The sequence below is a fragment of the Crocodylus siamensis genome, chromosome 10 (genome assembly GCF_052110815.1).
Source record: "Crocodylus siamensis isolate JL-2025a chromosome 10, ASM5211081v1, whole genome shotgun sequence".
Classification (NCBI taxonomy): Eukaryota; Metazoa; Chordata; order Crocodylia; family Crocodylidae; genus Crocodylus; species Crocodylus siamensis.
Window position 1 is genome coordinate 35748348 of NC_143404.1, and position 25502 is coordinate 35773849.

The 25502-nt window shown below is 44.4% G+C and overlaps 1 protein-coding gene across 2 annotated transcripts in view; it reads left to right on the top strand.

Moving 5' to 3' along the window:
- Positions 1-25502, top strand: part of PSD2 (pleckstrin and Sec7 domain containing 2) — a 210305-nt gene that overhangs the window by 152948 nt on the left and 31855 nt on the right. For both annotated transcript variants that reach the window (XM_090020441.1, XM_090020442.1), the window contains exons 8-11: positions 8636-8725; positions 11625-11668; positions 17098-17288; positions 21661-21731. In XM_090020441.1, coding sequence (XP_089876567.1) covers positions 8636-8725; positions 11625-11668; positions 17098-17288; positions 21661-21731 — 396 coding nt within the window. The remainder of the gene's footprint in view (positions 1-8635; positions 8726-11624; positions 11669-17097; positions 17289-21660; positions 21732-25502) is intronic.

Consider the following 25502-nt stretch of genomic DNA (forward strand, 5'->3'; position numbering starts at 1 on the left):
ATTAAATGGACTGCAAGATAGGATAATGTTTAAATAGGGGCACAGGGAAGAAATTACAGAGTAGTGAAGTTGTAAACAGCAAGTATATCTCACTGAGACAGGCTTCCTATGAGCTGGAGTACAAATACTGTTTTTTTAACTTTGCATTGAAAGGCTACCGTAAGTAGAGCCCTGCGATTTCCCAGAGCTCAAGTAACCCACTGACAACACGTAACCCAGTGACAGGTGAATCTCAGATTCTCAGAAGTAGTCTGTGTCATACAGCTCTGACAACATTATGTTACATACTAGACAGTAGATTTCCAAGTGACTGTCAGCACAATAATTACGCATGGAATAAGGTGATTTGTGCCCTTGAATATAGGTTTGGCATAGGACTGTGGAAAAAATCCATGAATCTTTGGAATAAAATTATTGGAGCTCATTGAAATTTTATCATCAAAGGCATTTTTTTAATGTCAAATTGTTCATTCTTTGAAGAAACAAAATTCCAAAACCTGCCGAGAAAGATGGAGGTTTTTCAAAGAGCACTAATTTTTTCCCTTTGTTTTTAATTGGGAAACTGGATAACATCCAAGGTAAATTTCAAGACATTTCAAAAGAAAGTTTTTTAAATATCCAGGAAAATGTGTGTTTGTTTCCTGGATTAAGGCAGAAAAGGGTCTCTTCGCTGTGAAAGTTCTTTTCTTTATTCTTCTGCATGTGTAACATTAATTTCTTCTTCTCCTTCTTTTCCTCCTTTTTTTTCCTTCCTTCTGCTCCTGGACCCTCTTTCTGCTCTTTAATCCTTTACCAGGTGGTAAGTGCAGTCATTGTAGTGCTTTGCTTTGAAACAATGGCATTTGATTTATTTTCTTCTGTGCAAAAAAAGGCATTTTGTTTGTGTGTGTACCTAAATAATTGTGCAGTAAAACAATGTACTTTATAAAGTAGCCAAATGACACATTTCTGAGGGCACTTTTCCCGTGGTGAGCTCAGAAAGACAGTTCTGTTCCTAATGAATGAAGTCAGTGGCAAAACTTGTGTGGATTTCATAGGAGTAGGATTTCCTCAACTGTAATGTTCGTGATTGAACATGAGTATCTGCATTCATATCAATGATATTCAGAGCACCTGCCCTGACACCAGATTACAGCAGCTCCTAAAATATGCTAAGTGCTTCCTCCAACCTATGTTCTTTCCAGTGGGTTTCCATGAATCAAGAAATCATCTTCTAACTAAAGATCACTTACCAGAAAATTCTGCAAGGGGAAGTGATCTTTATAAATACAGTATCTGTAAATTATCTGCCCTATCATTTTTTATTTTAAAACATTACATGAGAGGTGGAGTGGATGAGTAGGGCACATTTAAATGGCTCGATCTACTCTCATTCCTAACTGTTTTATTGTAGATGCTGTCATAACATCCCCAGTTGAGTTATTTTAATGTCACATATACCTGCATTTCAGCCTATTACTGCACATACCAAAGCTGTGAAAAATATAATGAGATACTGCTTGTTCAGAAGGCATTAATGTCAATTGGTTACTGGCATAGGTGTGCATCTGGAATTGGCGAGTCTCTTAAAACCCTTAATTCTGATATAACGTAAGTCAAGACTTAAAAAACAATGAGACTGACTTAAAACAGTGAGCTATACACAGGCATAGAAGAATCTTTTCACCACAATTGCACTGGAAAACTGAAGATGGAAAAATGCGAACAATGGTTCAAAAACAAATAACAGTACAAGTAAAAATGCTCCAGCTCTTGATTTTTAAGCTAGTCTTGTGATTTTGAGGGCCTGATTGATGATTTTTTGCCTGCCAAAGGTTGCCAATATTGTAACCCTTGAGACTGGATTATATGTAACTTTATATCAGGGTGGGCAATTATTTCAGTTGGGGGCCAGTTCAGTTTTGGTGAGCTATCTAGGGCTGTACACATAAAATATTTCAGAAAATATCATTTTAACAAACTATAAATAAACAAATCATATAATTAAAATCAAACATATACTACATCATATTTTAATTTCAAAATTTTTTTGTCCTGATTTATATTTTTTTGAGTAGGGAATATAGAGGCAATTGCATAATAGGGAATGCATGCACCAGAGCTTGCCTGAGTGGTGCAGTGCAGGTGCAGTCCACCCCACCCCCCCATCCAGCCCACGGCTGCCCCCAGGGTGATCCGCATGGGGCCAAGCCCCAGTTGTTTCTACCCTGAGCAGCCCACACTGCACTTCTGCCCACACCCACACTGCACCCACCGATGGCCCCAGCCCCAGCCAGTGTGCACAGCTTCCTGGCAAGGCTGCTCCTGCTGCAGCCACCCAGATACTGCTCAGCTCCTCCTCCTACCACTGCTGGGTGAGACTCCAGCTCCAATGCCTTCTACCCACTCGGCCACCTTCAGGTAGCTGATCATTGCACCAGACAGGTGGAGTGGGTGGAAGACGCCTGAAGTTGGAGCCCCATACACTGAGACAAGAGCTGCCCAGCTGCAGCTTCCCCTCTGCCTGGTGCAGTGCAGCAGCAGCTGGAGGAGGAGCAGGAGGAGCCACTGGAGGCAGGGGGAGCTGTGAAGAACTGGGACAGCTGCAGCAGGAGCAGGAGCAGCTCTGCTGGGAAGCTGTGTGTGCTGGCTGGGGCTGATGCCAGGGCAGCGCCATCAGTAGATGCAGGCAGGAGCAAGGCACAGGTTGCCCCAGGCAAGAGTGAGCAGGACACAGCCCCATGCAGAGCACCACAGGGGCAGCCATGGGCCAGTTACAATCAGTTGGTGGGCTGGATCTGGCCTGCAAGCCATATTTTGCCCACCCCTGCTTTACATGGGCCTAGTCTTCCTTAGTCTGGCTTGCCTGAGGCCCACAAAAATAGGCTCTATGCCTGTTTTGTTTTGTTTCTCTGATCTAGATTGCAAATCCTTTGCGTTAGGACTGAGCTTTCCTTATCTTTGCAGTGTACAGCAGTGTCCAGCAAAGGCACATACCGAATAATAAACCAATTAGCTGTTTTCAGTAAATGTAAATGTTCACACAAAATGTATGGTAATTTGCATGTGCAGTCACCATGTCTATCTGTGTAAGCTGGGGAATTTACTGTGCATATTTCCCTATTTAGTTATTTGTGCTCACAGTTGTGTGACTTAGGAATCTGTCATATTTCAGCCTATTGGTGTCCTTTAGGTTTTTCATAGATCGATTGAGAGAGAGACAGATATAATTAGGCAGGTCTACATGTGCCCCCTATGGTGCAATTGTTACTGTACCATTTAGCACTTGCTTTAGGAAGTACTAAATGACAGCGTAGTAACAGCCGTTACTACGCCATCCCGGTGGAACATGGTTATTCTTAGCAGCTACATTACTGTAGCGATGTGCTATAACAAGGTAGCTCATTGTTATGGCAATGTAATGTTGGTGTCACGGTTTGTTCCTGCTGACACTGCGTAACCATAGCAACGAGCTACATCGCCATAGTGTATCATTACGGTGATGTAGCATCTCGTGTAGGTGCACCCACTGTGGAGTAACTCCATTGAACTCAGTGGAGTCACACTGGTGTAAAACAAGTAGAGAAGATGCCGAGTTTCAGACTCTTTGTTCATTTCAAGCTTTGTGGCTAAATCTCAGCTGGTCTTTAGGCTGCATCTTGTCTCTAGCATAAAGCTCATGTGAAGCGTTCATACTTATAAATTCTCCAAGGACTGGAACCCCCACATCAGCAGAGTCAGTCAGTCATGGCTAACTATAGCCTTCAGGTTGAAATAACATCTATGGACTCCACTTTCCCTGCACTTTTCCATAGGTCCACTGGGAAAGCATCTACCCATCCCTGTCCCCTTCAGCTACACAAGTAGTGGCATAGAAATTCCTGCAAGCCTTATGGTGCTAGGGACCTTCTGTGGGTCTGTATTTCCAGAACTGTTCCATACCTCCTCCTTAGAAGCATTAATTTTGGTGAAGACCCCACTGATTTCCCATGGAGAAACCATTTCCCTGTAATCCCTCACAGTAGATTTATGCATATATTTAGTCCATAGTTAGTTAATTAGTATGATTGCACTGCTCAGTTTCCCCACTCTCATTCATCATCTTCCATTTTGCATTCTAGAAGGCCAAGGGGACAACACAGGTTTCTAGCCAGGAGTTCTGTTGCAGATGAGACATGGTTGCTTATGGATGTTTAAAAAAACAAAACAAAAAACTCGGCACTTTAAACTTGGTGCACTAACATGCCAAAGTCAGCGCATGCCCAAAAGAGGCGTTGCGTTAGTTAGACCAGGCCCTCCCAATGTCTGTATAGATCAGGCACTTTAGGGGAGCTTTTTTGGCTCTTTTATCTAATAGTTGATTGGATCAATTTTAGACAAAACTGCCAAAAAGCCCTGCTGAAGTGCCTGATTTATACAGACACTGCAGAACCTGCTTGAACTAAGGTGCTGCTTCTTCCAATAAAGTGCATTTTTGGTTTTATTTTTAACATCTGTAAGTAACCTATAATGCCCATTGTACTTGGCCCTGGGCTGGCAGGCAAGTGATGTGAGATCTATCCCCCACTCTTCTGTCAGTTTCCCAACAACCTAGGTCTCTTCTAAGTATTTGAGTTTCTTCATCTATAAAATGGGAAGGCAAAATGACCCATTACTGCTTTACAGAGGCAAAAAACCATACAGGCCAGATGTTTGGCTGAAGTAAATTGGTGTTGCTCCACTGATTGCCTGGAGCATTTTGGGAAAAGCCAAGGAAGGCATGTTGTTCCATGACGTCTTCTGATTCAGTTTCAACACTGAGGCAAGCCCACCAGGTCCACAGAAACTGCAGCTGTTGCTAGGAAGGGATGGCACATTATAGGTGCCGCAGTGCCAGCAGGGGCAGAAGACCCCACAGTACCACATGGATGAGAGGTCAGGGTACAACTTCTATAGCATGCATTGCCAGACACCTGCCTCATGTACTTTTGTGATAGTCTTGCCAGGCAGAGATTCATAAAAACCACTCTGATCCAAGAATGTTCTCCCCTGGAGCTCCCTGAACCCAAGCAGCATCTAGGAGTGCTAAGAAATCAAACTGTGTGAAATAAGAAGCCTCTCAAGGTGAACCCACCTTGAGAAAAGATTTCAAACTACAGGAAATATAGTAAGACCCTCCTTTTCCAGATGATGTGTTGGTTAGTTTTAGGCCTCCTCACTTTAAAACTTGTCTGCCATAAGACCAAACAGAGATAAGAAGAGAGGGGGCACTGCTTAGCAGGAGCATCTTTATATTCAGCTCCTAGCTATGTCTCAATTGCCTCGTTTTTCTTCTGAGCAAAGAACTTTCCAAATTGGGGCCAGAATACACCTTTGCTGATCCGCCAGTGGATCAGTTCTTTTGCTTATTTCTTGTTCTTGTGTTGAGCCACCTAATGATGAATGAGACCCAATCTCCTTAGCAAGAGGTTGTACAGCAGGCTCATAGCTAGGGACCTACTCAAATCATGATTGTGTGGATTGCGCAGAAACTGTGAAATTGGGCAACCTCCACAAAATCCATGGGGAACCCCCCCACCAAAAAAAAACAACCTAAAAATAAAATGCTGGCTCCTCAGTAGGAGCCAGCAGTCCTCCCAGCCGTGCAGCCTGGCACAAAGTGGGCTGCCAGCATGAAGGTGAGCAGGAAAGATGGCTGCCACCCCTGCCCTTTGCTGCTGATTGCTGAGAGGGCTGCTAATCATGCAGCCCTGCCCCCCTCCACCAATTAGCAGCAGGGGGCTGGGCTGCATGACAGACAGCCTTCTACACCAATCAGCAGTGGAGGGAAGGGCCACTAGGACCCTTTGCCCAATCAGAGATGGGGGGCACCACAATAAGCCTGTGAAAATGGTGGCTGAGCCTGTGATCTGCCCGCAAAATCATCTGTCCGCCTACTCGAGTTGGGTAGACCCCTACACATGGCCCACATCACCTAGGGAAGGAAGGAGCAACTGATACTTGATCTCATCTTGGTCATGGCATCTTAGATTGATCAGCTCTTTGTGGAAGGGCACATAATTATCCAAGCTGTCCCAAGAAACCAGCTTGGGACTTATTCTGCTTACACCAGAATGAATAGCACTCCACTGAATATGTAAGAGCAGATTCAGACATGATATAGCTAACTAGCTATTGCAACATATATTGGGTTCATAGCTATGCTCTGTATAGAACTAAGTTGTCAACTTCAAGTGATTTTTCGCTCTCCCTCTTCAGGTCCAGGAACATGTAGGATTGGGTGAAATTTCCTTTCTCCTAGTTATGATCCACACTTGGCTGTGCGACAGGCCTCCAGTATTCTCTTCCTCTCATATGTGTTTCTCTAAACTGTGTAAGCAATTACTTACATGGAGGACCTAATTCAGGAAGGTAGTTTCATTTATTTCATTATACACATGAAGCAGGATTAGGAACCCAGAGAGACAGACCAAGTTCAGACCTGCCATAAGCAAGCACAACTTTTGCTAAAGCCTGCTAACACCTGGACTGAATCTAGCCCATTATAGTGGAGGAGTTCAAACAGCCAGTCCATGCCAATTAATGTTGCCAGGAGCCTGCCCTAGGTTCCTACAGAGCATTTTTTGTTGTGAAAATAGGAATAGATGTATGATTTCATCCTCTTCAGTAGCTCAAGAAATGACTGCTTTCCTCAATGCTGCTACAGGCTTCGTCTTGGCTAAGAAATGTTCATTGTACAAGAGGAAGCACAAAGAACTGTAACACGAATACCCTTAGCTGACTCAACAAGTGTACTGCCTACACTCCTGTCCTCCCTGTGCGCAGGTATTCAATATTTCAGGGCCACCAATAACATTGCCCTCTCCTGGAAGTTCATCAGTATTATGCCCCTGTCTCTCTCTTCCTCTCTCTCTCTTTCTGTTTCCTCTTTTTTTCCATACCTCCATCCACACATTTGTTCCAGTGGCTGTTTCTAACCCACTAACTCACCACCAAGCACATGTGTGTGCCTCCCACTGCCCTCTGCTCAACAAAAACAGCACCGCTTAACTTTTGTTATCTCCTGTACTATTAGAAGTCCATTAGAACAAGCAAGCAGAGGCCTGGAGCCATGATTGTTAGAATATGAGTCTAAATTTAAGCTCCTAAATAAGAACTCAGTTTTTCAGTATTACCTTAAACATGAGCAGCTGCTGCTGCTGGGCTCTAAGCTTTCTGGGAATCAAGTCTTTTTTAGTTGAGTTTTATGTACTTAGGAGCCTAATTTTAGGAACCCATGATTGACAACACAGGCACATGCTTTGGAACAAGAGGATATAAGATGCATTCCTATGACTGCTATGGGAGTCTGTACGGTTGTGGTGTTCAGCACAATGATGACAGCAATGTCCTAGGAGGCTGCAGATTTGTTACAGTACTTTACTTCTCTCTTCTGTGATCTCCCTGGGGTACCAACTAATCCAAAACCTAGTATTGATAGTACGCATAATTAGGAATATCAGACAGAGTCATTCAAATGTGGCACCAACAACCAGAGGAGCTAAAAGAGAAATATGTCTTCAATTCAGCTGCAGTTAATGAGACAGCAACGGGGCGAAACTAGACATGTTAATCCCAAAGCCTGCCCACATGGTACTACATAATGCTGTGGACAAAAGGGGCTCAGAGCTGGAAGCAGTGACAGCTGGGGAGCTTTGAATGCCATGCACAGAGATGAATACCTCCAGGGAGTCAACAAGTTCCCAGTTAGCTTCTTAATTTGCTATTGTTTTATGAGCTTGCATTACATTCAAGTGCTTAATTCAAAAACAAGTGCCTGGGGGCTGCTCCCTGGATTTGATTGCATTGGGAGAGCATTTTTGATGACATATTTGTTTGTTCTTAGAGATTTTTCTCTTTGGCCAACATTGACTTAAATCCAGGGACTCATCTTTCTACATTGATTAACCTAGTCCTTCCGAAGGGGGACACACAGATTTCACCCAGCCAGTCATCATCCTTGTCATTGCTTCTGAACAATAAACTTTGTGTTTTTTCATTTTCCAGATGGAATACATTGCTGAAAAACAGCACAGGCTAACCACAGCAGACAGCCCTATTAGTCTATGTAGAGCCTCAGTCACTGGGGCTAGCCTGCCTGAATCTTTCAACAAAGCCTGTTGTATTCCACATTGCTAGATCTCAATAACAGAAGATCTTACATAGCCACAACCTTTGCATTGTCTGATAATTCTCACCAGAAATGCTGCAGGTTCTTAGTGCCACCAGAGGATGAAAACAATAGTCCAGATTTCTCATTGCCCTGCCCCTTACTCATTTCCATCAGGGCCAAAAGATCAGTGCTACTCACCACATTGGGATGATGGGCCTTAATGCCCACTTTCCTTTGCAAAAATTACCTCTCATTCAATAGGCTTTTGGCTCGGCCCTTTATAATGAAAGAAGCTATTTAAGATACTGCATCAAAGTTCAGATTTCAAATACCAGGCACCAGAGTAGTGAGCCCAGCAAGATTTAAATATAATGGAAGAAACACAGCATTCCTGAGCATTAAGCTTTGCGCTGTTGGGTCAGACCCAGCTCCCTTCAAATAAATCTCTCAAATCTGTTCTTTAAAAATTGTTTGATTAAACGAAAAACTGTCTAGGATTTAATGATCTACTACTGTGTATTACAGAATATTGGAAAGAAGATGTCATGCCAGCAATTTATAGCAAACCTGGATGGCTTAAACAATGGGAAAGACTTTGCAAAGGATTTGCTGAAGGTAATGTGATATAAAGAGAGAGGAATGACGTCTTATGGTAACACCTAAAAGTCCCAACTTAGAGATAGGCTCTATTGTGCTAGGAGCTGTACATAGGCAGAGAATGAAGAATTTACACTTTAGGTAACCAAAAGTTCAGATGGACAACAGAAGCCAGAGAGGAAAGCTCACACAGCAGCTCAGTGTCACAGTTGTTCAGACTCCTAATCAAAATATCCTTGCTACCGAACCACAGAGAAATAACTGCAAGAGCCATCTTAACCAGGCCTTCCATCCAGGCTCCATGTACCATTTATATGTTTTACTTTCAGGATGTTTTCAAACTTTATAGCCCTCACAACTAAAACAACTATGCCTTAAACTGAGCTGAGCACATACCAGTTTTTCTGTTCCCCAGAAAATGCTGGATTTTTTAAAGAATATTGCCCTGAATCAAAAGAGATGGCAGAAATGTGACATTTTCTGCAGAAAAAGTAGTTTGAAAAATTCTATATTGGAAGAAGCAACATATTTTTTGAAAACTTGGGACTGTCCAGCTACCACTTCACTCTCAGTCTGGTAGACCAACTCCCCCAAATCCATACCTCCCTACAGATACAGCTGACCAGCCATTGGGGGTGAGGGAAGCTAGATAGCCCAGCCCTCTCACCTGCTGATGATCTGGCAAGTAGGCATACCATTTTGTTTCCATAACATTTTCCACAAAACGGGCACATTCCCAAGGAATATTCTAATACAATCAAATTAGTAGTATTTTCCATTGGAAAACTATTCCACTAGAAAAAAAATGTTATCAGCTCCAGTATCTAAAGCTTGAAACACTTTGGCCTGTCAGAATGAGTCACTGAAGGTCTGTTCCCTGCACAATTTTTATTCATACTAGTTGACTCCTTTCCCTCCTCATAAGCTACCAAAGCATAACTCTGTTTTTGTAGTTATTAGACTCGCATCACCATGCATCTGAGCACAGAACAATACACCCAAATGAATACAACCAGCCCGCAGATGCACCATTCCCTCCATACACCTCCATCTTGGTTAAACACAACACATGCAGTTGCAGGGAAAAGGTTATACATACTACAATGAACACTTTCTCTGTTTCAGATAAATTAACCCAACCAACATTATTATCTGTTGCAAAAATGTTAGCAGCCTGAAATGGAGTACTTTTGCACAGAAGTTGCTGGGGAACGAAAGCCAGCTAGCTCTGTGATTGCAGTTTCAAGTATGATGGCCAGAAGGAACATTTCCAGGTGCCCTCTAGAGGCCACATATTTTACTAGGTTCAGCCCAAGAATGAGAGCCTGGACTGCCCTGAGATGCTTTCAAGGGTGTTGCAGGGCACTGCACAATGCTAGCGCTGTTAAGTGTATAAACATGATTTACAAGAGAAACCCAGAAATTTCACATATGACATCATGACCTGTTGTAGTCTTTCCAAATTCTTTGCAACAGAATTGCTGTGTTATTTTTCTGTAGTCAAAAAACAAATAAAAACTACCATCTGGCATTTTCTGAGGATGCCTTCAGTCTAAAAAAGATTGAGAACTACTGCCTTAATTCCATCAAAGCTTCTGGCATGGTATATGCAAACCTTAGGTATTTAGACCTCTCAGCACCCCAGTAAGGTAGTCAGACCCCACTGTCCCATTTCACACACTGGGAACCTGAATCACAGAGAACTGCCCAACGTCAAACACCAAAAGCAGAATGTAGGTCACCTGCTTCTGGAGCCTAGTTTCAGGTGTTAAACTTCATTGCCCTAAGCCAGTTCTCAAAGAGTGGCATTTTATTTTTTCCTTGTCATCTAAGTAGCCATTTTGAGATGTATACAGAGTACTTATGCATCCATGGGTATACTGTTCCTGGACATGTAGCCCTACACATGTGACAACTACATAGTCAAGCAGACTGAGCATTCATGGTAATATCTGTAGCCTACACATGCCCACTTTGTGGATGGGTAGCAGACTTAGACATTTAAACATGGAGTCATCCAGGGTGCCTATAGGCATGATTGTACATGTTCTAATTAGAATGCATCAGAGTAGACTCGATTAATTGAGTCTGCTCCATGTTCTAATTGGAACATTTTGCCTCACTGTCATGTGTGTTAAGCCCCCATGCATTTCAAAATGGCCACAGGACCACTTTATCTGAACCTTGTCAAATGAGCTTTAGATAAAGTGTCCCAACGGCCATTTTGAAACATGCAGGGGCTTAATACATGTGATGGTCTGGGCTCTGCCATCTTCACTCTGTGCTAGGTGTTCATCACTTACTATTGGGTCATTTCAAATATCCCTCTCTGCACTTTGCCTTGAGGTGGCAAAGCCACTGACAACCTTTGGGGAGGCAGGAATTCACCCAGGAGCAGCTCCAAGTCACAGAGCCTATTCAGAGCCTTTAGGCTCTGACTGGAAGGCAGGGCTGACCTGCATGGTTTCGCTGTTGAGATGTGCAGCAGAGATCCCTACACCTGCTATGCATCTAACTTTGCTCAGGACTTCTTCCTTCACCAGACCAAGTCTACAGTTCTGCCCTTGTCATTTGGGAGAGGCAGGCCAAAGGTCTGTTTAGGCCTTTTGCCCCCCACAGGCAAGAGTGGTTAGGACATGCCAGTTTCTATAGCCAACCACACCCTGATTCCTGTTCCCCACTCAAATGGCCAGGTGTTCACTTAGAGCATGAATCCAGAGTGACCCTCACTCTTATGCCTTTCTGTTACAATAGTTGGCTGCTCCAATATTTCAAACAGCTGTCCAGGAACAAGTCAGTACTTGGGCAGCTCACTGAGACCGTCTTGTGGCACAGAGGTGGTATACAGCAGGTTTCTACAGAAAGGACTAAGTTCTTGGAGGACATGCTAAGGGCTAATATTATGTTCTTGTTTCAGACGCTGTATAACTCAATAAAAAATGAGAAGCTGGAGTGGGCAATGTAAGTATCACTTCTAAGTATTATCTAACTCCAGAGGCACTATCATTTCTGTAATAGCTGTAGACAGCACCAGTATTTAGCCCAGGAAGAGTCAGGAAAGTGCATCATTAACACAGGCTGGCTCTGGAAATGCTCCAACAAGGAACTTTGCCTCTGAAATTAAACCCCGTGCACTCAGCCAGTGGAGGGCATAGGTGGCAGTTCAGGCAATGAGCTTGCCCAACTCTACACAGCAATACATTTCACCCACTCACAAGCACACACCCTTGCTCGAGCATCTCCAATGAAGAGGTGACTGCCATCCTGAAGGACCAAGGTCTGATTTTTTAGCTACTCAGTAATACAAACATTTCCTTTTCAGCTTTGAAATGTACCTGTCAAATCCCTGGGTACTCGAACACTGCCCCTTCCCATGGTTAGATTTATTTATGTATCAGAAACCTGCAAAAGGAATCCATCAGCATCCAAGTGCCTAGATGATGCTCACTAGGAGTAGATGCCTGTGCTGTTGTTTCTGCAGGAGGTCTCATGTAAAGGGGGTGATTACTTGAGTGACTGAGTGATTTGGAACAGTACCCACCATGTGCCACCTACTTTCCAAACACTTTAATATGGGTGGTCTTTGATCAGAGAAGCTCTAAATCTGAGGATTATGTTAGTCACTCAGAATTATATTCTCTTCCATGTGAGCTTGGTTTATATTGCAGTCACACCACAGAAGCTTCTCCATTTGGAAATAAGCTTCAGTCCCCACCAATTGAGGCACCTGGAGTTATTTTCCTGATGTTTACCCAGGTAGGAATTGGATGCAGTTTAACTAACTGTGATGATAAATCTCAAAACAGTTAATACCATAATCACACCACCCATGATGACCATGTAGTACATATGTTAATAACATGCTGTATATGATTAATATAAATTATAATACATTTTGCAACACCCATACCCAAGCTCTGCTTCATTTCTCTATTTTAAATTTTATTCCTTTATAAATTAAGCCCACTTGTGGTCTGAGTGTGCAAGGCAAGCCCCATCGACTTCTATGGACCTCAACATGGATACATAATTTGTCTTGTGGGAAACTTCTTGTACGGGTGGGACTTTAAAGGTCAGCAAACAAATCTCTATGCTTTTGGGGGACCATCTTCAGACAACAGTTCGTTTACATCTAGTCAAAGGAACATGGCACTGCAAGGGGCTTTCTGGGTTATCGAGTCTAGCCCCCTGCTGTTTCAAGCAACCATGTCATATAATCCAGTTCATAAATTTACTAGGCTCTGGTAACTGTTTGGCCTCTGTCTGCTTCCCTTTGCCTTGCCAGCTGCCTCCTGCAGTTATGCACTTGTGGCCAGACTTCCAGAAGTTCTTAGCACATGCAGTTTCTGTTGACTTTGATGTGAACTGAGTGTATCGAACTGCCAGCAGTCAGGCCATAACTTCTGTGCAGTTTGGAGTGAAGTATGCAGCGCCCTCTCTCAGTGAAGATGATCACATTGTCCCGTGATTAACCGCTAAATACAAGTTTGGAAGGATATTCTGTCAAGAACCACCAGAGGGTAACTCAGGAAAAAATTGTACAGCTACTAATCCTCCTTCAGCACAATGTCCTCTGGCCCATTACAGTGTACAGAGTTGGTTGATTTGGGGAACCTATGGTATGATGCAGTCAAATAATGCAGCTGGAAAATAGGAATGCAAAGGAATGTTGCCTGGTAAGCAAACTCTTGTTTGATCTGCCATCTCAGTCAGAAAATGTAGAGGTATATCGCTAATATGGCAAAAAGCCCTCTCCCAACAATACAGTTGATCCAATTAAAAAATCTCACAAAAATCCTTGCCTCTCCTACATGGAGCACAGGGAGGAAGCAGACAGCAGAGCAGCTGATTAGGTAAGGGAAAGGAATTGGAGTGGCACCTGGGGAAGGTGCAGGGCTTATTTGTGGCACATCTGCCAGAAAGATTGGCCTCGACTAGCATACCATGTTCAACAGAAAGGAACCGAGAATATTACCAAAAGTTAGTCACTAGAGGGAGCCATCCAGCTCCACTAAGGCAGCTGAAATGCACTGGCATCTGGTAAGAAAATTTATATAAGGGAGTTCAGAGAGAGTGCAGCTGGTTCAGCTGAATACAGGAAGAGTCGGGTGATTATACAATTGTTGCAAAACACCCAGCTTTTGGGAGGTGGAACCTTTCACCCACACAGCAGACATCGGGAAAGAGCCCCTGCATGGGGAAATGCCAAATGCTAGATCAGTTCAGCTCCCAATTGGATTACACTGGTTTTTCTGAGGTCTTTCTTCTCCACCCATCCTCCCATTTCCATGCACTCCCCTTTGTTCCTCCTTTGTGTCAGTCTTTGATCTGGGAGGAAGGTGAGGTGGATGTTGCCTTGCTGCAGGGTTTCTTGCTTTATTACAGGGAAGCTGGCTGTAACATGAGAGATCTCTTGCCTTCTCTGCGCTGAGACAAATACTGCATGGAGCAAGGAGTTCCTGGTGTGGTAGCAGAGACAGGTTTTGAGCCCATACTCACATGGGCTAAGCAGACCCCATGCCAGGCTGTCTGCTTCCTCCTCATTCCTACCAGTGAGGCAAATAACACCACCCCCCACTATCGTCAGATCTGTCTCCCATTTGTCACCTCCCCATAGTCATCTGCCACCCTTACTGCCCTGCCCCCTAAATAGTCCCCTCTCCAAAAAGTCTGTAATAGGCTGAAATAACACTGTCACACCCAGACACACAACCAGGGCTGGCCCACAATTTTTGGGGCCCCCTGCAAGATTTAGTTTTGGAGCCCCTGATGCAAAAAAGCAGGCGCAGGAGGTGGCAAATGGCTGGACATAAAGCCAGTGACAATGGCGGCATCACAGAGTGGTGGCAACCACCCCACCCCCTTTGCTGTGGCACTGATTTGAAGTGTTCATGGCCACAGAGGGCCTCTTGGCTGCGGCACGCCTTGCAGCCACAGGTTCTTCAGAGTAGGATGGGCCGGCCTTACACACAACCCCAACATGTGGAAGGCAAGTCTTTGTAAGAAGGCTGTGGGCTCAGGATCCACAGCTGTCCTGCCCTATAAGGGAGCTTAATTGCCATCAGACAGGCAGGCTTTCCAGGAACCCAACATCCAGAGGTTCAGAGACAGACAGGGGAATGTAGCAAAAGTGACATTCAGATTCTTTCAAAATAATTAGCGTTTTCCAGCGAGTTCTATTTCAAACAGCTGAAGTGGAGGAGGTCACCATCTGTTTGGATGTTTCTTTGAAGCACCAAAGCTGTAGAGGCAGGGGACTTTGGTAGTTTTAACTTCATGCACTGAAGCTGTCTGCAGAAATACTGTTGCTTCCTGCTCCTGGTTTGTCAGCCATGAACTGCAGTAAAGTTTTGTTTAGAGTTTCAGTTCATTCTTACTTTATCCAAACCAGCTAAGAAAAAAACCCAGACAGGTGGAAGGTTTACACTTGTGTACTTAGCATTACACCTATTTTAAAAAGTAGGAGACAGAAAACACAACCCTCTAAACCTGGGTAATATTGGAGAACTGCTCCTGAAAGAATCAGGGGTAAAACAATACCTGGAAATCTGTTTCCTTCCTAGTTATCTAAGTATCCAGATTTAGGGATCTATATGGCATTTTTGGTCTTCTAAGTGTCAAAAATGGCACTTACACAGTTTGGCGTTCTATTTCTGGACATATTGACCTGCACACATGAACAACTGTATGTGACTAATTGTTCAGACTGGGCATTCATAGTTGTAGTCAAGGCACATATGCACACCTCTTGTGAACACATAGTGGCCTGAGAGGCCCAAAAGCAAAAAACATGACTACCCAACTTAGCACCAAGAGTGGAAAAGGGCTGGATGGATGTGCCTTTCCCCTCCATAGCTGAATTTCTATGACAGTCACCTTGGAAGCTGTGGGGTTTTTTCTTTCCACCCTGTCCCCTAAAGGGGGCTTGAACTTGGTCTTCCTGACTGACAAGCCAATAGAGTACTCTAGACACCATGTCATAGGACAGCCATTATCTACTTCTTTCTCCAACGCTCCTTTTGAAGCTGAGCTGCTAATACAGTCCATGGGGAAAATAAACAAAGGGCAGAACAGGGGGTACCTTCTTTGTCACAGGAAGCAAGGGCCAACTAGAACTCAGGTTCCCATCCTGCCAGACCAGCAGCCACCTCATAGAGTCATGCATACTCTGGCTCCTCTTATGCCCACATATCTCCCACCTATCACCCAGCTCGAAAAGGAGCACTAGAAGAGGGCTGGGCTGATATCTGCCCATGACATGTTCATTAGAGTGCTCTATTAAGACATCAGAGAGACCTAGGTTTGAACCAACTCTGCACCGTTTGCATAACGGGGTTAACGTCCTAGCCACTGAATTCTTGGAGAGAAGTATGAGGGGTATATATGGTTTTTCTCCTCCATTTTTTTACCACTGCATATGCTCAGCCTATACATGTAGTCACCCACACATGCAGGACTACATGGCTAGGAATAGCATTCCAGCCTGACACATGTTTGATAATGTCTAGCCCAGGGGAAGGCAACCCTTGGCACACGTGCCAGTGTGAGGCATGCAAAAGCAGTTTGCTTGATACGCATGCCTCAGGGTGGACAGCAACGGAGCTGTGAGGGGCACAATCCTTGTTGTGGCAGTGCAGCTCCAGCCTGTTCCCCTCCATCCATCTCAAGGCACACATGCACCCACTGCCAGCAGTGAGCCAGGTCAGGGCTCCACAGACGCTGGTGCAGCTGCTTGCAGTTTCTCCACTGCCTGCTGCAAGAAGCCTGGGCTCTGTGGCAGCGAGTAAGTGTCTGCCCCAGGCCTGTGTTGGCTGTGGCAAGCAGCTAGAAGGCTGCAAATAGCTACACCAGGGTCCACGAAGCCCTGGCCTGGCTCATTGCTGGCGACAGGTGTACTCATGCCTTGGGGCAGACAGTGGGAAAGGAGCTAGGTCTGCACTGCCACAACAAGGATCAGGCCCCTGTGGCTCCTCCGCCATCCACTTCTGGCATGCCAACAACTTACAAGTCAGGTTTGCAGGTGTTTTTGGCACTTTGCCCAAAAAGTCACCAATTTCCAGCCTAGCACCTCCTTTGTTTAAGTATTGTCACAAAGCTATAATGAGGACAGTCACAGACTGTCCAGTTTGCAGTTATGCTCAGTGCAATGCCTTTTGAGTTGACAGGACTTCAACTGTGCTTATGAGTGGGGAATTTGACAGCATGCATTATATTTCCTAGGTTAGCATTATTTAAAAATAAAATAAAATAATGACTTGTTTTATTATTCCACCACCTCTGTAATAAGTAATTCACTCACATCAAGGACAGTTAATGCATGGCCTGTTACCTGTATTTTCAAAATCACATGATCTTTGTCCAGTGTATTATTCTCTGGATTTGTTTCCAAGTGATGAAGACGAATTGAGAAAATCACTATCGGAACTTGTGGATGACAAATTTGGAGCCAGTGCGAAGAAAGTGACAAGGATCATCGATGGCAGCAATCCTTTCCTGGACATTCCCCAAGCGCTGAATGCTATTACCTACAAGCACGGTGTCCTCACACGGAAAACCCACGCTGACATGGATGGAAAGAGAAGTATGTGTTAAGACACTAAAAAGAGAAGTTCAGAATCTGGCCTGACATGCCACTAAAGGACATGTATGGAAGAGAAAACTGATTTGATCAGAACCTGCAGTAAAAAAAGTATGTATAGCATCAGGCACACGCCTGGGTAAAAGCAGCTAGCAAGAGTCATAGAAGACTGTAGGTAAAGACATGGTTTGCAAGGTTGGTAATTTTGACCCTTGCTATTCCCTTTTGAGTGATTTTTGCCTTATTGCAAAAATGCAGTACAAGACACATGCAGAACTTAAAACCCTATTTTGAAGGTGGCGTGATACATCATCCTGTAATGATGCTTTACATAGGCTCTTTCTCCCTGGCATATATTGAACTCTGCCATCTAACTTAGTTATTTCCCCACCTGATTTCTAGCAAACAGAATGTTTGTTTTAATTACCAAAAGTGGTGACAACACAAAGTGAGAGATCTCATTGGCTCCACATGGGGACAGGAGGACTGAAGACTTTTCCCCTGGAAACGCCCCCCCCCCCCCCCCCCCCCATCTACAGACCTAGCCACAAGAGCAGTCTTGGCCCAGGAGCTTGGAGAGGGGGAAATACCTGCAGACCTAGCTGAATAATGGATGGAGTGCATGTAGTGCTCCAAATGGAGCAAGGGCCCTTTTCTTTTGGTACTTCCCCATGGGGAAGCTTAGACCCAGGACTAAAGTTACAGACACACAACATTTTGACATCCACACAATTTACATTAGTTTAGTATACCAGTGTACCAGGCAGCAAAGCCAGAAAGAAGAGACCCAATGACTGCATGTTGCCTCTAGATGGTAGGGGAGTGGGGGGAACTTGAGCAAAGAGTTGCTCCAGGATAGTCAGTCAGATTCTCTACAGCTGCAGAAAGAAGGCATTTATATCAGTGTAACTTAAATTGGAGTGTGGTGCTATAGTTTTTTATGGGCAACTTCAAACTGAATCACAGTGATTTTTTAGTGTAGAGCTTTATATGGTTTGTCTGCTCCACTTTTAAACTGGTATAAAGGCAAAGTACCTTGGTGTAAATGTGTTACGTATCTTCACCCTATGGCCACATCCCAATGTGCAGTGACAAAAATAGCAGCAGCACAAATTTGTGCTACTACTTTTTGCTGCAGCACATGCTTCTGTATGTGTGTTTTGCACAGGAACAAATTGTCCTGCTTCAGGAAAACTGCCCATGCCCAGCTCCTCCTAGTTTCTGGCATGCTGGAGGAGCCAGGGCACAACTGAAGGAGTGGAGATGCTCTGGCACATAGCCAGAGCATCTCCCTTGACGATTAAGCCCCCATGTCTTTGGGTGGATACTCCTGTTGCATGGGCCATGCTATATTTTTCTTACTACTTTTTATTTGCTACTGGAATTTCCCAGTAGCAAATTTTGGCCCCATGCTTCCAACTTGCAGTCAGCAGCACATTTTAATGTTACCTACCTGCAGTTTGTGGTGTCACAAACAAGTTTGTGGCGCCACAGAACACAAGCCCCTGTTCATCTGGATTCAGCCTATGGGTGTGTTTACACAAGACACTTTACTGAGCATTAGACTAATCTAACATACAGTAAACCATCACCATCTACGCATGTGCAGCAATGTGTGTGTAGTATATTAGTCCTATGCACCGTTTTCTAGAACCTGTAGATACATTAACTAATGCACAGTAGTACACATGTAGATGCTGACTGGGAGCAAATTGCTCCCAGTCAGCTTAGACAGCAGGGGGACCACGGGGGTACAGAGAGCTGTCCTGGCTCAATGGGATGCTGCCTGCCAGCCATGTGGAGACTGGGACCTGTTTTAATCTTCATGTGGGTAGGAGATCTGTCCTGGCTGTGGGGCAGCTACCTCCCAGCCATGAGGAGATTGGGAAGGGTCTCAATCTCTGCCCTCCCTGTCCCCCACCCTCTGGAGCTGAGGGCTAAGCCCCAATGCCCCCTGCCAGCCTAGGACTGGCACCCCAGGGAGGCTGGAATGGGCTGCTCCTGTCAGACTCAATTTGCTGCTGATGGGGGCACATGTGTAGACGTGCACTGGGAGAGCTTTAATGAGCCTGAATTTTCTGCACAGAAAATTCAGGCACGTTAATTGCACATGTAGATTCACCCTTGTGTGACACAACAGAGACCCAAACACTTCTATTAAAGAAGTAGGTCTTAACCAAATCACTGCAGGCATATCCCCACAGACTTCGGAAAGTCAAAGTTTAATTGCTGGTCCCCATTTCTATTCTAGACTTAACCAAGACATTGCAGCCCAGCACTCTGAGCTATAGGGGAAGTTCAGCTCTAGATCCTTCTTCTTTAAAGGGCTCATCCAGATCCAAAGATGCCAAAGTTGAAGAAAATCTAGATATAGACCTCAAGTCTGAGGCTTTTGCTCATTCACATTCTGCCATCACATTGTACATGCACAAGATCCACTAGTGACAGGGTGCTAAGTAACATTGATGCCAACTGGGAGTACAGGAAAGATAATGGAAAATATATTTGGAAACTGTTGTTTAATTACCAATGATTAGTAAAACCTTTGAGGATTTTTTTTGTTAATGGAGATGGATGGCCCAGTCACTGAAGCCCATTAAAAGCCCGTGAATACATAAGGTTATGGCCCAAGGTCTCCCTTCTCTTGGCAGTCTCTAAGTAAGCATAAGGGTACTTTTGTCAGCCTCTCCCATCAGTGCCTTAGCATCTTTCTTCTTTGCCTGCCCATGGTGGACTGTCCCCTCTGCAGTACCATACATTGCTATAGAGATGGCTGCAGGGAGAGCTGGTTGCTTAAGCGCCTATCACTATATGTTTGAAGGAACAAGGGAAGACCTCAGCTGCCTTACCCATGACATACACAGTCACTTGATCCATGCAGCAAGCATATGGAGGTTGTGATATATCTCATACCCTTACCCTGGAAGAAAATGAACCAGGCTTCTAAGGAGCAGTCATTTCCCCAGCCTGAAGCACCTGGCTGAATTACTGCTTTCCTTTCTCCTCTCTAGTACTAACACCAGCCAATACCTAAGCTACAGTATTTTCACCTTGTCCCAACTCAAAAGAGACAACAGAGACAGACTGGGTAAGATAACAGGGCACAGCTGATAGGGCACTAGGCTTGGGATCAGGAGCCTGGCATCCCATTCCTTTCTCTGCCATTATCTTGCGCCAGATGCTCCATGCTGCTGGGTGAGTCACATAAACCTCTCTGCTTCCATGTTTCCTTATACATTAAATAGATCTAATGACCTCTCCCTCCCTGCAAAATACCTTGAGAGCAAGCACAAAAAGGGCTAAATTGGTGCCAAGCATTAACTTAACACCTGGACATTGCAGTAATGAGAATGTGCTAGTTTGGGTGTATAACCAAACAAAGCAAGGAGGGCTGGGAGTCTCTGTGACTCTTTATCTGCCTCCAATTTCTTTCCATCTGGATTTGATCCTCTAAGAGTTACAGAAATCCTTAGGGATTGCCACAAAAACATGCTGGCAGCTATGCCCACCAGTTCATGCATCACAGACAAAGGACGTGCAGTTATCTGGAACAGAGGCGTTGCTGCTCCTCAGTCTAGCATGCATGAGTATCACTGTCAGCAGCAATTGCTAGAGATTGCAGCTAGAAAGCCCACAAAGCCCACTGAGCAGAACAGTAAGGTATAAACTGGGATTTAGAGATTCAGCCTAGCATGCAGCATTTGGGTCTGTGACAGCAGGTACCAGACATGCCTCCAGCTGAACCTGGCCATCTGCTTTACCCAGATTTTAAGCCATAAGGCCAGGAGTTCATCCAAAGATCTATAAGCAAAACACATTTCCCTCACTTACAAATGTTGAGCGAATTTCAGATTGAAAAATTTAGTGGTGTGGCCTGTTTGTGTAGATACTCATCAGTTTGCCTGCATACCCAAAGCCCATCTGAATTTTCAGAGCCTTTAGCCTACAAATCTCTCTAGAACAGGGTGTTCCCTGTAATATCCAGTTTGCTTAGCTGAAGTGAAGTTTCCCACAAAAACACCCACCACTTAGACTTTTCTAATTCTAGGTATGGATGTCAGGCTGAGCAAGAATGAGAAATAATGAAAATCAAGAGGTCACCTGGACTTCAGGTGAAGGCCTAAGGGGTCTTGCACTTGAATGGTTCACCTCATTTTTGAATGTCAGTTGGGTGTTGGATGCTTAAGTGGTTCAGATTCCCTAGTTAATATGGGTAGAAGCCCAATATACTGGACCTGAGAAACCTTTGGTTTAGTCGGGGGATATCTGTGGTGGGTTTTCATAATGGTGATGTATTGTCTTCTTCCAAACTGTGAAAACCAAGTAGTAGTGTCATAAGCAGGAAAGTATAACAAATTGGTTTTCTTCTTTTTAGCTCCCAGAGGAAGAAGAGGGTGGAAGAAATTTTATGCTGTGCTAAAAGGGACCATTCTTTATTTACAAAAGGTAAAAATGACCTGTCCTATGCTGGTTTTAGCTCTTTTATGCTACCTCCAAAGGAGTAATGCTTCTGCATTGCAAAGTGCTCATGAACTGTTGCAGATATTAGAGAATGAGACATTCATTCTGGATCCACACTCATGATGCCACCATTGGCTTCTGTGGGACTCCTGCATAGGAACCCACAAGGAGTGATATATAACCAAATCTATGACTTGGGATGGAGAACATGATCATCTTTCATGAATAACTTAATTGTCAGGATATATAGAAGGGAACTATTCACAGCCTCAAAAGAGTAACTCATAAGTAGCAATGGCGTAAGGCTAAAAAAAAAGAATGTCAGACCTAAAATTACCAGGATTTTAATAGAGATGGCTGAGGCTCTGTCACTGCAAGTAATCCAGAATTGGTGAGATAGGACATTACAGAGCCATGCTATATTTTATAGTTCCACAAAGTTGAGATGGATGGAGAGTCAAACTGGGCTTGTCTTGTACTGTTATTCTATACTGCAATAATTTACCTGAGCCTAACTAGTCCTGTTGACCTCAAGAGAGGAACTTATATGCTTAAAATTAGATACATGCTAAAATACCTTTCTGAGTTGGGTCCATAATAATGATGGATACTATGGTATCTGTCTGCTTCCTTCCTGGCAGTATCCTGAGGGTTTTTTATAATAACATAATGCCATATTTCCTAAAGATGCTGCCAGTTCTAACATGGCCAAAACTAACTCTACTTAATATAACCCCAAATTAACAGTTCCCCATGGAGGCAAAGATGAAAACTAGATGAGAAGATCAGTTTTAGATGCCCTGATATGGTGTTCACATATACTGTCAGTTGTAGCCTTCACCTTTCTGCCTCTGAGGCCATTTGGATGATACTGTGCTAAATGGTCTTCAGGTTGTTGTGATTCCAACTGAAAAGCTCCCAGGTGAAAGGACTTTACTAGACTCTTACATATCCTACAGCAAGGTCTGTCCAAGTCTGCCCTCCTTGCATTCATTGTACAGGAACATAACCCACTGAACTAGGACTGAACTACATTAGCAGCATGTGCTGTACAGTAACCCACTGAACTCACCTTGCTGGAGCAGCACTTCCTGTAGGTAGATGTTTGCGTGTACTGCATTAGTATCTCCACAGCAGCAAGAGCAAGCAAATAGTGGATTATACAAGAGCAGCATAAAGCTTCCTCAGGGCAGCATGGAGCTATGACTCAGAACCCTGATCACACCCTCATGATTGCTGTGTTTTGTCAGATCCTATGAGGTATGTGATGAGGCTCTTGGAAATCTGGCATGAGTTAATCTAAATTTATGTTATGGGTTGCTCTTAGCTAGTCTGGAGTTTTACATGCATGCCACCTTACGCTGTGACAAAAGCAGATCTTGAAGAGTCAGGCTGGGTCAGTTCTTGGGTAGGAAAATTCTAACATGTAGATACCACCACAAGTTGGAAGTGAGCAATATTGTCTTATTTCCATGTACCCATGTTTAGTGCCAAGAATTATAATGCTGGTGAAGATGTTTTTGAAAAGCATGGAAAAGCTGAGGCCCAAGCTATCTGTAGTTCTCAGAAAGATCCTATGGCATTTTCTTAAGAGCTGCAGTGTTAACCACAATGTCCTGGCCATATCCCAACAAGGGAAATGGAATCCACTTATTTATGATTCCCTAATCCAATTGTTCTTCATTTTTAAACTAACTTGCCATGTGTTGTCTGAGAGCTGCTTGTTTCACCCCAGAGGTAGCTGCATTGCATATAGTTTCTTCGTTGGTTATACTTTAAAAGAATATTAGTGTTTGTTTAAATGCAACATATTATTATTATTAGAAATGGACCACTGAGCCACAGCATCCTGGGTATCACAGTCAACCTGACCCTGGACAACCAGGCAGCTAGTCTTGAACAGTATGTAACCTGGGTGTCCCCAAAGTCAGTGTCCCCCCTCACCAAAGGAAGGGGAAAGCCACCAGGGCACACGTGCAGGGGGTGGAAACTGCAGTCTACTCACAGTTCCCTTCCACCTATCATGTCTCAATAGAGAAGAAACAGAAAGCAGTGTCTCAACCAGGTACAAATTATGTGCGCGCGCACACACACACACACACACAGACATATATATATATATATATATAAAAAGAAGTAGTGAAGTAAGGTGAGTATTTACAGGTTAGAAGTAAATATAACCATAACTGTATACATACCCAAATGCAAGCAGGTAAGCACAACAGTCCCAAATGGTATGAACAGGTATTAGGGCTGTGCGAAATTTTGCCATCAGTTTCATTTTGACCCTGTTCCGACTCGTTTCAAGCTTGAAACAGCGAAATCGAAATGAAACAAAGAGCCTTGAAACAGCCTTGAACCAAAACAAGGCAAGCTGAAACATTTCAAAATTTTTTAAACGTTTCAAGTTTCAAAGCTCAAGTCGGGCTTGCCTGCAGGGAAACAGAAACTAAAGTAACCAGAAGGAAGGGGAAGTGGGGGGAAGAAGTGCTCTCATAATTGACTGTGTAGCTGGCCAGTGACTGTCATCCTTCCCTGAGGTCTCTTCCAATCCCAGTGCTCTGGGGGAGGGATGGAAAAGCTACATAAAAGACAGCATTGTTTGAACTGCCCTGCTTTCTGCCTTGGTGTCAGCTGAGTGAGCTGTGTGTTCCAGTTTTGCCTGTCAGCAGCTGGAGGTTCAGGGCCCCACAACCCAAACTCCCCCTGCACCGATCTCCTTGACAGCTGGCAGGCTTCGTGGCCACAGAAGGGCCTAGGAGGCCTGCAGTTTTGACCCCACCATTGTGGCTTAACACATACACATGACATGAGTTTTGCTTTCAAGACTTTGAGGTGTAGTTCCCATGAAACTCCTACACCTATATCTTTGAAACATGGCAGGCTTCATGCCCCCCCAAGGGGCTACCTACCATTCTTGTGTCATTCAAATCAAGCCAGAAATGACAAAGCTATTGGCTTTTTTGAGCTTCCCCATTATAGCCTATGGGCAAAATGTCGAAACAGCATCAAAACAGCAGTACGGTTTCAATTAAATGAAATGGAACAATGGTTTTGAATCAAAACGAAATTCAGAACAAAATGCTGTTCCGCCGAAACGCTGAAACGCGAGTTGAAACAGAACAGTGCCATTTCACACCGCCCTAGTGAGTACAACAAGAAATGGCATTCTGAAAAACAAGGCATACAGTTAACAGTTAATAAACATCCCACACATGCATAGTGCATATCAAACAATCAGGAAAATACTCCAAAACATGAGGCACAAGAGTTCTCTAGTGGTCCCCCTCCTTTTAGAGGGTTGCTTCCTCCTGCCTCTTTATTGAGTTTACCTTCCCCTGAGTGTCAGTCCCCAGAGGGAGACCCATTGCCCCACTGACTCGCGTGTCCCAAGGAGCTGGGTGGAGGATGTCCATAAGCTGCCCTGGCCTGGCTAATGTTTCTCCAGGGGAGAGCTCACTTCCAGGCCTCAGAGGAGTGGCATGACTTGCTCACATGTCCCAGTGGCTCAATCTTTCTCAGGAGTTGCGGGCCTGGGCTGCCTCATGCATGCCCAGGGCTGTGCCACTCCGAATACTGCTCCCCACGCTCGGGATCCACTCCTGGGGCCCTTGCGGACCCACTGAAGGGGATAGGTCCCAGATCACCCAGCCCCTCCTTCTCCAAGGCCTTCTGCCCCACAATGACTCACCCCATGGTAGTGCTGGCTCCCATGCCCAGCCTTACGCCGGGGTTAGAGACCCGAGCTGCCTCGCT